The 15,566-nt window shown below is 41.0% G+C and overlaps 1 protein-coding gene across 2 annotated transcripts in view; it reads left to right on the top strand.

The window, feature by feature from the left end:
• ap1s1 (adaptor related protein complex 1 subunit sigma 1) overlaps window positions 1-15,566 on the top strand; it is a 37,737-nt gene that overhangs the window by 5,152 nt on the left and 17,019 nt on the right. Inside the window, exons 1-2 of one of the 2 annotated variants that reach the window (XM_020594989.1) lie at window positions 139-334; window positions 7,117-7,295. In XM_020594989.1, coding sequence (XP_020450645.1) covers window positions 332-334; window positions 7,117-7,295 — 182 coding nt within the window. In that variant the 5' untranslated portion in view covers window positions 139-331. Of the gene's footprint in view, window positions 1-138; window positions 335-7,116; window positions 7,296-15,566 lie in introns of those variants that run through there. The other variant, XM_020594988.1, reaches the window with a different exon arrangement.

Below are 15,566 nucleotides of genomic sequence, written 5' to 3'. Positions count from 1 at the left end.
TATTTAGATTATTATTATTAAGATAACCTATTCTTTGCCTGAGAGAAAAGTTTCCTTTTCATTTGTCTTCCTGTGGGGGGCATTACGTGTAATGGTGTACAGTCTGCCGGAAATCTATTAGAAGAAGAAGAAGCCACGCACGCAGTGTACGCATGCTCGTCATAAGCGGAACTGCTCAGTGTAGCAGGGAATTGGCTTAGTTAAATAGTGCACTATCGGACACAAAGATGGACCGTCAACCTTAACTGCGGTGAACGATTTCATTGGACTGGACGGTGTAGAAGAAGAGCGTGCTTGTAACGTTACAGTAGCTCATAAAGAATCCTACACAATGGTAGGTTTCTGCGTCTCATTGGCTTTAAAAAAAAAATGCAGGTGGCAGCGCTAAGCTAATGATAGCAAGGTGTATGATTTCAGGAAGTGTTCACCTGCGCTACGTTTACCTAGTTCCTCTCAGCATAGCCTGTAAGCCTAAAGGCCGTAACGTTATTAAAGCATAAAATTTATGCTGGCTGTAGGGCATTTAATCAGCACATGGCCCGTTTATATCACCGTGGTGTAGACAGTTTGACGTTGGATATTCAGGCATTGAGCGAGGCTAATTCTCAATAACTTTCAAAAGACTTTATCGATCGTTGACAGATTTGCTGTGCATTACAGAAGAAACCTTGCTCGATGTTGCACAAGTGGCATTTCATACCAGTGACCCAGTGTTTAACCGTAGTTGCTTTGTAAACCTGGGCGAATGACAGACCACAGGGGAAATGACTAACCGTAGTTAGGGACCGTCTCTAAATTGCTTATAGTGTGGCTAAAACGGCGGTGGTGTGTCTCCTTTTCGACAAACCTTCCACATTTTATTCTCTGTATATTTTAAACAAACTTCTTATCCATCCGAGATGCCACAATTCTATGCACATGCATTTTCCTTTGATTCATGCAGTATGAGCATATAAGGTATTACACCTTGTTTTCTTCTAATAGCTTCTTCATCGTTCACCTTAAACACTTCAAACCAGTTCTAGTGAGGACATCGTCTCACTATATGCACAACCTTTGCTTGTTGGAAACGTACACTGATCAGGCATAACGTTATGACCACTGGCAGTTGAAGTGAATAACACTGACTATCTGTTACAGTGCCACCTGTCAGTGTGTGGGGTATAATAGGCAGCAAGTGAACATTCAGTCCTCAAAGTTGATGTGTTGGAAGCAGGAAAAATGGGCAAGTGTAAGGATCTGAGTGACTTTGACAAGGATCAAACTGTGATGGTGAGATGACTGGGTCAGATCATCTCCCACACTGCAGGTCTTGGTGGGTGTTCTTGGTCTGCAGTGGTTAGTACCTACCAACAGTGTCTAAGGAAGGACAAATGGTGAACTGGTGACAGGGTCATGGACGTCCACGGCTCAATGATGATGAGGTTGCCCTACTGTAGGTTAATCTTTTGAAACTTCCATTTGTACTTTTCAAAAGATTAAAATCTATTTGAATCTTTGTTAAAATTGTAAAAAATGAGAAATACTGTACATTGGTCTCTATGAAGAAAAAGAGTCAGGGGCTATGGTGGTGATATCACACCTAGAGTGGTGAGGCTGTTGAATTTGTCTAAAAAAATTCTCTCTAACTTGTCCTCACGACCACAGTTTCCACTCCTTTTACATAAGTTTTTCACTGAATTGTAGACACATCTGTGCTCTCCCTGACAGTATAACTGTGGAAGGAAATTGATTCACAGAAGATACACAGTGAGCTGCAGAGTGACACGAGTGCCAACCAACTGTCACGTTGACTCCTATGTAAATAGTATTCGGCAGGTAGTCATAATGTTGTGCCTGATGGGTGTATTTAACAGTATGATCATATGTTATCAGAATCAGTTTTATTGGCCAGGTGTGATGGACACACGAGGAATTTGACTCAGGTATATCGGCTCTCAATGTGCAAACAGTAAACCAGCATAAGGCTATGTAATATAACAAAAAGGGATTTACTTGCAGATATTCCATATAATCAGTACCAAGTGTAAAGTGAATGTTTGTATAATTAAGTTGGCCTAACTGCTCAGTAAAAGCTGACTGCCTCATACATCACTGGGTTATCTTGGGGGTGGGGGTGCCTACAATGACGTATAACATATCCCTTAGATTTATTTAGTCTTTGCAACTGTCCTTCCGTATTGGCTTATTGTGTCTTCTACTACATTGACTACAGACCAGTATATCGGTGCCAAAGTAATAAATATACTGGAAAATACAGCTGAGTTAGGATTATAGTATATTTGATTTGAATGGTACACAACACAGCCAGACGAATGTGGTCATATACTGCAAGTATATGCACACCGTACTTTTCCTTGTCCCTGTATGTGGCCACTCCACATATACTGTATGAATATTACTTTGCTGTAGGGCAGAGCAGATAATCTTTTCAAATCTATATTGCAGTTTAACAAATCACAATTTTCAAGCAAAGCTTTGATTTTAAACTGTAATTAAAACATTGTTAAAAATGCTACAGATTCAAAACAGTCAGATGTTACAGTCACACACACTGCCCTCTGCAGGTTTCATGCGACACTGACAGATGGCACATTATGCAGTAGGCACATAGTTGCCCCTAAGATTTGCCCTTGCTGTGTAAAGTTACAGATGTCAGTGCCTACTGTAACTGCATTTAATTTACAGCATTATTCTGAAATTCCTTTAAATATTGTGCATCCAAGATGTAGTTCAGTTTAGTTTTAATATGATTAATTATAAAATAATCAAATAAGGGAAGCACTTTGAAGCATTTTACAGGCTACTGTACAGAGTGATCGCTGGTTACTAACCAGCCAAGCCAAAGGAGCAGTGGGGCGGGGGGTCCTGTGGAAGTAGATCGCTACCCTAATGTTTTTAAGCACTAGTGAGTTTGCAGCTCAGCATTTGAGAGTGCATAGATAGACAGTGGTTTGTAGATGCAAATACAGTTTTGAGAGTGTAATCTAGGCCATGCATGCTCTCATTTCTGATTTCTCCACTGGGCTTTGTATGAACGTCTGTCAACACCAAAAGTTTTGGAAGTGTAGTTTTTATGAATAGTCCAAAAGGCCGCCCACCACGAGCCAGAGTCTGTTGGAGGTTTCTTCCGTTAAAGGGAGTTTTTCCCTCCCCGCTGTCACCAAGGGCTTGCTCAAGGGGAATTTGTTGAGTTTTTCCTCTATAATAATACTAATGATAATAATAGTAAGGTCTACCCCTTACTTTGTAAAGTGTCCTGAGATGACTTTTGTTGTGATTTGGTACTATACACATAAAATTGAAATTGAGAAAATGGATGGTTACAGCAGAGAGAAAACTGCATTTGATCTTAAAGATAGCATAACTGTTAGTTTACTGTATATAATTATAATATACTGTAGCTACCCCAACAGAGGTTTAAGGCATTGTACCACTGAATGCTTTTTTTTTCTTCTTAAGAACACTCAGACACACATATATTTTAACACAACTCCGCATAGGAGAAAGGTTTAAAGGCTGTGTACCAGTGCTTCTGGAGTTTGCTTCAGATGGACTAGTGTAAAATGTCTTTTTTTCCTGATGCAAAACGCAAAGGCAGTGTACTGTAAATGTGATGTTCCTGTGTAAGAGTGTTGCACTAGTGTGACATTCCTAAGATGTAGCCCATTAAAATACAATGCAGTGCATTTTTTCATCATTCGTACGTAGATTGTTTTATATTGTTAATATAAATAAACGTGAATCCACTGTGTTGAAATTTTTAACTCCCCATAACGCTAAATCAATGGGAGCCCTGAGCCCCAGCACTCGTTTCAGTGCTGTGGTGGCGATCTCAGGGTATTCTGTCATGACTTTAATCCAGAACACCGACAGAGTTGTTGTCTCGAACATACTTTTAAGGCCGCCGTCATTTGCGATCTCCAGCAGTTGATCTTCTTCTTGCACAGACCTGCTGGATTCACCTGGTTTGTTGACAAATGGGTTGCGGATCCATTCCTTGGCAGTTCGTGGGTCCTTTGTGGTTGGGAAGTAGCGCTCGAACTCTTTTAAAAGCAAAGACAGGTGATCGTGCACCAGCTGGGAGAATGAAGGCTCAGGCTCAGTCTCACCCAAAATCCCCGCTAATGTTTGAAACATGTCCAAAATGCCTCTGTGGACGCGCCGTCCCCACAAATCCAGTTTGGCTTTAAATGCAGCTACTTTATCTGCCAACTTGAAGACAGTTGTCATTTTCCCCTGAAGTGACAGATTGAGTTCATTGAGCAGGCTGAATATGTCGCACAAGTAAGCCAGTTTTGGCGCTCAAGTGACCGAGATGTAACCGAGAGAATGCGGTCATTTTTCAAAATAAAAGATCATTCAGACTCAGATAATAAATAAAACGGAAATAATTAATGATTTCTTGTGCGGCCTGGTACCAACTGATCCACGGACCGGTACTGGTCCGCAGCCCAGGGGTTGGGGACCACTGCTTTAGGAGACTGGTGTTGGCCCACCCAAAGGACATCGTAGAACTCTTGCTGGACTGCCTGCAGTTTGCCTACCAGGCGAACAGGTCAGTGGATGATGTAGTCAATGTGGTACTGCACACCTCCACTCCCCAAGGACCTATGCACCGATACTCATTGTGGACTTCAGCTCAGCATTTAGCATCATCATCCTGGACATCCATCAAGCATAACAAACTTCCAGAAATATGACATCTTCACCACTTTGCCTGTGGTCCACCCGTTGAAATCCCCATTTTACCACTAAACCAATAAGTGAATGTCTCATGTCAGGCATTTTTCTTGAATAACTTTCAAACTAATAATGTTATCAACTTCAAATGCCAGTAGTAGGTTTTCATGGTCAAGCAGTCATACTATGAGGGTCAAACTCTCATGGAAATATGGCTTTTAACTGAGTTTCCCTTGGCAGAGGTTGCACTCTCTTGAGTGCTGTCTGGTTTTAACATAAGGCTGCAACATAGCAAAATGTGAAAAATGTTTATGGCTCTGATTATTTTCTGAATGCACTGTATATCATAAATCTTAAACCTATACATGTATATACCTATACGTTATTTCTTATTGTGTTCTCATATTTTTATTTCTTTTCAGTCACTGTAAGAAGTCATTGATGCTGTTCAGCAGAGAGATGTCACTATCACATTTCCGAGGTGGGGGTTTATAGCATGTGAGGATTTGGATACCCCACCAGAGACTCTGTGCATCTCTAGTGTTGCTGAAGTGTCCAGATATTTTCCTGCTATATTGGCATTTTGCCTCCCTGATTCCACGGGACAGGTTGGCTCTTGCTGTCGCTAGGCCTGCAGTGTCACTGGCCCTAAAAGCTGCATCCCGAGCCCTCAGGGGTCTGAGAACCTCACCTGTCATCCATGGCTTCTGGTTGGCACGAACACTGATATTTTTGAGGTAAGTGACATAATCAATGCACTTTGTGGTGTATGCTGTGACAGCCTCAGTGTATTCCTCTATGTTTGTGTGATTGTTATGAGTGTCTGCTTGTTTGAAAATGTCCAAGTCTGTAGTGTCAAAACAGTCCTTCAGAGCATAAGAAGCCCCCTCCAGCCACACACATACCTCCTTTTGTGTTGGTCTGATGGCTTTCACTCTGGGTCTGTATGCAGGTTTCAGCATGATGGTGATGTGATCAGAGAGACCCAGGTGGGGGAGGCTTTGTAGGCTCCCTTGCATGCAGTGTACACAAAGTCCAATGTGTTGTCTCCTCTTGTTGGAAAGTCCACATGTTGGTGCAGATTGGGCAGTAAAACCTTTAAATCAACTTGATTGAAGTCCCCAGCTGTGATGGGGAATCAGTCTGGGTGCGTTTTCTGTTGTTTATTGATGGCCTGGTAGAGTTCATCTAGTGCCTCACTCCTATCACTGGTGTTAGCTGTGGGAGGAATGTACACAGCTATCAACAGAATTACTGAGTGCTCCCTACATAAATAGAAAGGTTGACACTTGATGATAATAAACCCCACCATCGGAGAGCAGTGTTTATTAACAATAGCAAGAAGAATCTTGATGCAGCCGGCATGTACGGTGATGTAGGAATCCAGCAGAGAAGCCCCAGGCCTCAAAGTTCCTCTGTAACTCCCTTGTTCAAGTTAAAATGTTTTGACTTATATCCTGTATCCACAAGGCAGTGGCGACTGTATCTTTGGCGCAGATTAGATATTTAACTACGTGCACCAGAACATAAACACAACAAACGTGAACACGCACTATAACACACATTTTAAGGCACACAACTCAAAGACAGAGGGGTCGCTGCGTTCATTAGCTTTCAATGTCCTCTCCTTTAAAACCAGCTCCCAGTCTCAGTTCGGGAGGCAGACACGCTCTGCACCTTTAAGATTAGGGGCCTGTCAGAGGTTTTTTCTATTAAAGGGAGTTTTTCCTTCTCTCTGTCACCAAATGTTTGCTCTTTGGGGATTTGTTGGGTTTTTGTAATAATAATAATAAGGTCTATACCTTACTATGTAACGTGCCCTGAGATGACAATTGTTGTGATTTGGCGCTACAAATAAAACTGAATTGAATTGAACTGAATTGTTGGGGTCTGGTGCCAATCTTCATAATACCAGTCACAATGACCAAAATAAATGCAAATAATGATAAACAATAAAGCAGAGAAAAAGCTCAAAGTTCAATTTAATAACTATAAAACAAGAATACTGCTGTCCTGGTGGACCTTACCCTGCTGTGCTACTCTGGAGCTCCCTGATGGTGACCTGTCTTGTTCTTGCTCCAATGACATTGGCTCAATGAACACACTCTGCCAGTACCCTCCCTGTATTTGTATATTTACAGTATCTGCTTTATAGTTCACTTGTGTTGTTTGGCTTTCTGTGTGGATGGCAAAGTAAGAATTTCATTGTGCAGGGAAATATGTTTCCTTACTGTGCCTATGACAATAAACACTTTGAACCTTGAACTAGTGTATATTCAGCAGTGCCACACAATAAACAATAGGGGGAAAAAAACATCCATACCATCAGTTTTTTAAATTGTTTGAAATTTCCTTATTGGACCAATAGTACAATTTACATACCATTTGTTGGCATTTATTTCTTTAAGTTTTTTCATCCCTGTCTCTTTATAGATGCGTTTCATGCTGCTATTCAGCCGGCAGGGAAAGCTGCGGCTGCAGAAGTGGTACACAGCCACAGCTGAGCGTGACAAGAAGAAGATGGTCAGAGAGCTGATGCAGATAGTGCTTGCTCGCAAACCAAAGATGTGCAGCTTTCTAGAATGGAGGGACCTCAAGATAGTCTATAAAAGGTACAAATGTTAACTCATAAACTGTCAAATGTTGTGTACTTCATCATGATAAGACTTCTGGAAGATACTTCCAGCTGCCTAAGTGTTAGTGGGTTTTTGTTTGTTTTTGTGTGTGTTTTTTTTTTTAATGAGGTACTTTATTTAATAGTTTTAACACCATTTTAACTTTTCCTCTATGCTGAGGCTGAATATAAATTCAAAAGGTACATTTGTAACAGGGTGTGTTCAGTGGATGGCTGGAGGAATCACTGGTCTCTGGTTAGCAATGGTGGGGTATGAGTTATTTGTCTAAATCGGGGTGCCCACACCTTTTCGCCTTGCGAGCTACTTTTCAATTTACCAAGTCAAAGTGATTGACCTACGTGCACGCGCACACACACACACACACACACACACACACACACACACACACACATTATTTTATCCAGTCATGAATCTACACAGTCTAGATCCAGGAATGCATTTTTAAACCCTCTCTGCTGAGTTTCTGATTCATAACCTAAAGCTGTGGGCTGCTGGGAGGACACGGTGTCCACATTGTCTGACCACAAACAGGCTGCGGTTTCTTACTTGATTCGGCTCCCCCACTCATTTTATACCCTTTAGTAGAAATTAATTTGAAGGCTGACAAGTTAGTTCGCTCACTGGAGTTTTGAAGTAGCTCGTGCTGTTGACTGTGCATGTTTGGTGACTCGTGTGTCAGAAAAGACGAGCTCTCAGACTGGCTGCCCTGCATGTCAATCAAGTAGCAAATGCCATAGGGAGGGTGGGTGATAGGCTATATATTAATGATTGTCACTTTCTGCTTTTCTTGTTAGGGGTCGCCATAGCGAATCGTCACAGTGACCATTCGCATGTTAACATTTGGCATGTGTTTTACGCCGGATACATCTAATTTTTGAAAGGCACGCGATCTACCAACACTACCTTTGCAATCGACATATTGGGCACCCCTGGTTTAAATCCACATTACATTGAGATCTAGACTTTATGGTTTAACTTATACATTTGGAGAGAGGTTTAGCTATAAGTTCTGATAATTATGAGCTTCAGTTCAGGAAACACTATGGTTTGAAGAGAGGCATCAGATGTTAGCCATGAAGACATTTAGCTGTTAGCAGGAGTATAGCCATTAGCTCTGAAGATTCCACATAGTAGATTGGGGAAGTCGTCTTTGTTCCGAAGCCTTTGGGCTCCAGTAGAGGTCTGTAGGGATCTGAAGTTCCAGAACACCATTTAGAAGATGTTACTCATTTTCAGAGTGCAGCTGCTTCTCTTTCTTGTTATAATGAGCTGGCTTCGTAGTCTGCAGTTGTGGTTCTCTGCTTGGATAATGCCTCCACCTGGGTCCATTCTTTACACAGGGTGTTTAGAGATGTCTCGATGAACAAACGTATTTAATTTAAAGAGCCCATGGCATTGTTTTGCTTGTTTTTTTTACTTATCTACAATGTTACAATGGTGAATTATCACCTTAGATGTGGCCTAAAGTAAAAAAAAAAATTAGGTATATGTATGTTCTAGTATGCCTATGCAGAAGCAGGTTTATACAGTTTATACAGGTCTCGCAAACTCTTGCTTGTGAGACGTTTTTCTAATTAAATAAAATATTACTTGATTAAGGATTTCCTTGAATGGTCATAATCTCCATGCAGTTGCGCGTTCATGTGAGCTTGCCTGGCATTCACTGGTGCCTTTGTAAAAGCGGAATTTTTTGACTGCACCCAGTTTTGTGGATATGTTTTACTTCCTGCTGCATTGTGACCAGAAGATGTGGGGGAAAAATACCGGGCCTGAGGTTACTGCATGTCCAGGAATGTTCATGTACAGGGACTTGTTGCTTTACCTGACTGGGTCTAACCTACAAACAGCCAGCTTTTGAAGCCCCCCCCCTCATCAATGCTGGATTCCCCCAGAGCACAGTACTTGTTTGTTGTGACTGCTTGAGGCCAGTGTGTCTGCTGCATGTGATGTGTTGCTGGTTAACGGGCAGATTAACGATCCATGATGATGATGTTGGTGCTATGCTACATTTTGGAATTAATTACAATACTTTGGGGATGTATGTGGTCATGTGGGGGACAACTCGGCGACCACCAGTTGGATTTATTGATCTTGGAGCTACCGTATTTTCCGCACTATAAGGCGCACCTAAGAGCCTTAAATTTTCTCAAAAATCGGCCGTGCGCCTGATAATCCGGTGTGCCTTATGTGTGCACTGAGTTCCAAAATCTGTAAAAATGTTGTTGTGCGACTTTGGTAAGCACTCCGCTTGATTGACTGTCGGACCATTTCCCACTGACACAGGGACGTAATACGTACAGTCTTATGCAAAAGTTTAGGCACCCCTTGATAAATAACAGATTTTAGTGATTTTTTATTTGAACAGATGTTAACACAGTTTCTCTTGGAAATGGAAAAAATGCACAATATTTTCAGCAAACAGTGATGCATAGTTACTTCTTATGCCATAAATTGAACAAAAATAAAAAATAAAAACATTATTATGGCATGGTGCAAAAGTTTGGGCACCCTAAGAGTTCCAGAGTCTCAAAGTCTCTCACAAGGTATCAGACCTTAATCAGCTCGTTAGATCTGATGCACAGCAACAGCTGTCATTGGTAAATGCCAATTTCAAAGCTGTACAAATACTTTGACTCTTCAAACCTTGTGCACACACTTGTGGACACCCAGCAACCATGGGTTCCTCTAAGCAGCTGTGTAAGACCCTGAAAATGAAAGTTATTGACGCCCACAATGCAGGAGAAGGCTACAAGAAGATAGCAAAGCGTTGTCAGCTTGCAGTTTCCACAGTAAGAAATGTAATTAAGAGATGGCAGATCAGGGGAACTGTGGAGGTCAAGATGAGATCTGGAAGACCAAGAAAACTCTCGGACAGAACTGCTCGTATGCTGGTCATAGGGTGCCCAAACTTTTGCACCATGCCATAATAATGTTTTTATTTTTTATTTTTGTTCAATTTATGGCATAAGAAGTAACTATGCATCACTGTTTGCTGAAAATATTGTGCATTTTTTCCATTTCCAAGAGAAACTGTGTTAACATCTGTTCAAATAAAAAATCACCAAAATCTGTTATTTATCAAGGGGTGCCTAAACTTTTGCATAAGACTGTACACTACGTAGGCTGGCAGCGATAAACCAGTCTAAACCGGTCTAAGGACCCCCGAAAATGGCACCAGTGAAGAGACATGCTTACGAGGCACAATTCAAACTACAGGCTATCAGTTACGCGGTTGTAAATGGGAATAGAGCAGCTGCGAAAGAATTCAAAATCAATGAATCTATGGTTCGGAAGTGGATTTGTGGGAGAAGATTGATTAAAAAATAATGTGAGTGTATTGTTAAATAGTAGAATAAAGTTCAACTAAACTCACTGTTTTGCTTCCGTTACGTTTTAGCATGCGCCTTATAATACGGTGCGCCTTATGTATGGGTTAAGTACAGAAATGGACCCCGTAATTAAGACTGCGCCTTATAATCCGGTGCGCCTTATGGTGCAGAAAATACGGTACTTGAAAGGGAGTGATGTTTCCACTTCTTGGTGGGACTTAACAGTAAGTTAAAAAAAAAAAAATAAATGTTGCGTGTCTGTTAATGCATTGTTTCTGTAATGTTAGGGAGAATTGTTGTAAGGCTGGAGAAGTTACTGTGTCTGCATTATGCCAGTTAAAATATGGGGTGTAGCTGCACTGGTCTAGTTCTAGTTCAAGGATCATTACGCTTCGTACAGATGTCTTTAGAATGTTTTATTTTTCTCTCAGCTCCTCGGACACCGTGAAAGCTACAAAGTAACAAGAATCTTAAATATATACAAATATAGGCACATGAACAACATGTACATCTCACCGTTTGCGCCTCTAAACCATGTGCAGATAACGTTTGGGCTGTATGTCTCTTCTCTGTCCATGTTGTCTCTGTCCCATAATGCCACATTTGGTGCTCTTCACTCAACTCCAGTCACATGGTTCACACACTGCCCTTCAAAATAAACCTTTTTACCAACAAAAGTAATACTCTCACCATTAACAACGAACATAAACCCACATCTCAAATGAAACCTGTCATTTGGACAGTTACATGGGGTTTCTCAATTACCCGCTGTGTGTGTGTGTGTGTGTGTGTGTGTGTAACAAATCTTGTTTTTTATCGGTACATATACCGTTGTTTACCTATCTATGGAGGAGAAATTCAAATTAATTAATGCCCTTGCAGTTCATTGTGCTGTCCACTGTGAGATAACGAAATTCATGAATTATCTTCTCGTTTTTAGGAAGAGCCTCTCTGGTTTTATTGTTCTGAAATAATTACAGACTATTTGGAGTTATGAGGGCTGCCAAGCTAATCTAGAGGTACCCAAGATTAAACATTATATGGCTGGAAATGAGCATGCCATGGCCTCTTTAAACATAGGGAAAGGCTGTTGTTTCATGCCAACATAAAAGGAAGTTTAATCCTAATAGTTCTGTTAGAATTTTTTTTTAAATCCAATAAATAGGGTTTTTTTTAACTTTGGAGAAGCTAGTGTTTCTCCCCATCACAGTTTAATTTTAAGGATGTTCAGACAATTAGTTCTGGTATATGGCAATGTAAAAACAAATAATTTAAATTACGGTTAAAAATGAATTCCTGTATTTAACTTAGAAGGCCTCCACTTTTAACTAAACGGCCTTTTATAACCCAACATCTTTTTTCTCTTCAGAAACAGCGCAATAAAAGGCATGCAGAGTTTTAAACAAAAGACTTACCGTTACATTCCCATGATTAACATTAAATCCAATATACAGCAAAGATAAGCCATCCCTGGTAGGCTAGTGGTTAAGGTGCAGCGCCCTCACCGCTGCGGCCCAGGTTCTAGTCAGGGTTGCGTCAGGAAGGGCATCCGGTGTAAAAACGTGGCAAATGTCGAGTCGTCAGTGTGACAATTCGCTGTGGCGACCCCTAAAAACGGGAAAAGCTGAAAGTGACTTTTTTTCTATATAGCAAAGGTCCAACAAAAATGGTCTAGTGTCTCAAAGTTGACAAGGTCTCAGTTCCCCACCCACTCCTACAGCAGCCAATAGTCTGGGATGATTAATGAAATTAAATCCAGTAAACACCAAAGCTGCAACAAACTCCAGCAGTGTTTACCAGCATCTCTCCTCAACCTTCCATGAATTATAAATGGGAAGGTCACAAACATCCATTCACTGTGTTGCATATGTCCAAAAACTCCGATAACCAGTGTCTCTGCATCTTCCTTCACATCTCTCATGCGGCACATGGTTACAAAACATTCAAAATATCGAAATTATTTCCATTAGTTAGCGTAGGACAAAACAGCGATAACAGTATGGGTTTTTCAGTGCCCCACCGTGCTGTACATGCGAGCTGTTTGTAGGTCTCCAGTTGCCCTCCCGTGGTCTCATGCACTGGTTTTTCTACCCAGACATGAGCGAGTTACAAAAGACATCGTTGCTGGGTTCCAAACTGTCCTTCAATTGTGGCAGGTACAGTAATGGCCAAAAATATTGGCATCCCTGCCTTTGTCAGATAACACACTACTTCCAGAAAATTGTTGCAATCACATTCTTTGGTGTTCTCATCTTTATATCTTTTGTTTGCATTGGAACGGCATAAAAAAAAGCAGAGGGGGAAAAAAAGCCAAACCTGATGCGGCAACAGCATTCTGACAATTTTTCCACCATATGATCCATGCCATGTCAGTCATTTAACTGGTTCTTTAATTGTTGTGATTCCTCTTTTTTTAATCTACCGTAAAATCCGGACTATAAGCCGCTACTTTTTTCACAAGCTTTGAACCCCGCGGCTTAAACAATGATGTGGCTAATTTATGGATTTTACAGGCTAACGAGCTTCATGCCGCATTTAGCCTCGTCACATCAGACCAATGAAATTACCAAACAGGTTACAGTGGACCAATGACACTGTTCGAATTAAATCAAATGCACTCTACACTAAATTCTTCAGATCAGTCATTTTGCGCTTCACGCACACACCCTCATCATGGAAAACACACGAAGAAATGCATATGATGCAGCTTTCAAGTTAAAGGCGATCGATCTGGCTGTCGAAGAAGGGAATAGAGCTGCTTGCACGTAAGCTTGGCATCAATGAATTTATGGTGAGACGTTGGAGACACCAGCGTGAAGAACTGACTCAATCCAAAAAAGACGACAAAAGCTTTCAGAGGTAAGAAAAGCAGATGGCCCGAACTTGAAAACGTTCTTGATGACTGGGTGAACACACAGAGAGCAGACGGACGACGTGTTTCCACCGTGCAGACCCGACTGAAAGCCAAAACAATCGCCACCGAAAAGAAGATTGAAGATTTTAGAGGTGGACCGTCATGGTGTCAGATTTATGAGACGAAAAGGCCAGTCCATCAGGGCACGGACGACTCTGTGTCAGCAACTCCCTCCCAACTACGAGGAAAAAGTTACAAACTTCCGCAAATTCACTCAAACAAATATAGCCAAGAATTCCATTGGACCAGACGACATCATAAATATGGATGAAGTACCTTTGATGTTTGACCTGCCTGTCACTAGGACTGTTAACAAGAAAGGTGAATCGTCCGTCACACTGAAAATAACTGGCCGTGAGAGAACGCATTTCACTTGTGTTCTGAGCTGCACAGCATCCGGACAAAAAGCTTCCTCCAATGGTGATTTTTAAGCGGATGACGATGCCAAAAGAAAAACTTCCAAAAGAAATCATCATGAAAGTCAACAAGAAAGGGTGAATGATAGGAAAGCCTAATGAAGGAATGGCTGACAGAGAGCTACAGCAAGCGATCGGGAGGGTTTTTTCACAGAAAAAAAGCATTGCTCGTTTTGGACAGCATGAGGGGCCCATATAACAGATTCTGTGAAAGCAGCCATCAAGAGGACAAACTCAATTCCAGCTGTGATTCCTGGGGGCACAACGAAATATTTGCAGCCAGTCGACATCAGTGTGAATCGTGCATTTAAAGTGGCACTCCGAGTTGAGTGGGAGGCTTGGATGACTAGTGGCGAGAAATCATTTACCAAAACTGGCCGCATGCAAAGAGCAACTTTTGCTCAAGTCTGCCAGTGGATCCTGACAGCGTGGAGCAGTGTCAAAAAATCCACTATCACCAATGGGTTTCGAAAGGCTGGAGTGCTGCGTGACAAAGAGGACAGGACAAGCACAAGGGCGAATTTGCCACGAGATGAAAGTGACATTGAGAGCGACAACGAAAGAGAGACTGAGAAAGTGTGTGACGAAGTGATTCTGAGGCTGTTCAATTCACACACTGAAGAAGACTACTTTAGTGGTTTTAGTGCGCAGGAGGAAGATGACGATAGTGATTAATGACTTTTCTAGTAGGCTACTGTATTTTATTTTGTTAAACAGCCCTGTTACAGGCACTGTTCAGAATTTAATTATTTAATTAAAAGTAAAAAAAAATCTTTCTCTGTAACATCTTTCTGTGTAAATATCTCATGTTACAACGTGGACACCTGCGGCTTATAGAAAAGTGTGGCCTATATATGTACAAAATTTTTTTTTCTTCTTAAATTTAGTGGGTGCGGCTTATAGTCAGGTGCGCTCAATAGTCCGGATTTTATGGTATCTTTCTGCATGCGTTTCCTTTTTTTCTGTAGGCTTAAGTATATAACTCAAACATTTTTTTGTTAAACTAGCGATATTCACGTGTTTACATGTCATGTACTGCCTGTTATACTGGTGATAGGTTACTCCACAGACATACCCCCGCCTCCTGTTTAAAATAAAATATATTTCGCTACAATTTGTCAAAACCAGATAATTTACTCATTTAATCAGTATTTAATTTTGTAAAAAGAAAGTGAATTCATACATTTTATTCATTCATTAGGCTGTATGTTTTTTATCAAAATGATGGTAATAATGTTCTGGCTCTACTTGCACACATTTTAATGGTTCTAGGTGCTGATACACTTTTTTTCAAAGAAAAACTGTTTAATTAATGCTCACTGTACCTTAATTGACACCACAGGGCCATTGTGTACCCTCCCATGCTACATTACAACCCACTTTTTTACCCAGCATTTCCATTTACAACTATTTCAAACTTTGACCTTTGTGTATACTAAACTTTTTAATATATCAGATTCACTGTGCTTTTTCAGATTATTAAGGTGGAGGTGTTTGTCACGCACTAGGGCATTTATATGCCTGGTTGTTCATTATTAATACTGTATTTTCTTTTACCTTGTGAAGCGTAATGCAAGATATATATATA

Source organism: Monopterus albus, unplaced genomic scaffold, assembly GCF_001952655.1.
Source record: "Monopterus albus unplaced genomic scaffold, M_albus_1.0 scaffold25.1, whole genome shotgun sequence".
Lineage (NCBI taxonomy): Eukaryota > Metazoa > Chordata > Actinopteri > Synbranchiformes > Synbranchidae > Monopterus > Monopterus albus.
The sequence above is the reverse complement of the archived record's forward strand: the minus strand, read 5'-3'. Positions and strand labels throughout refer to the sequence as shown.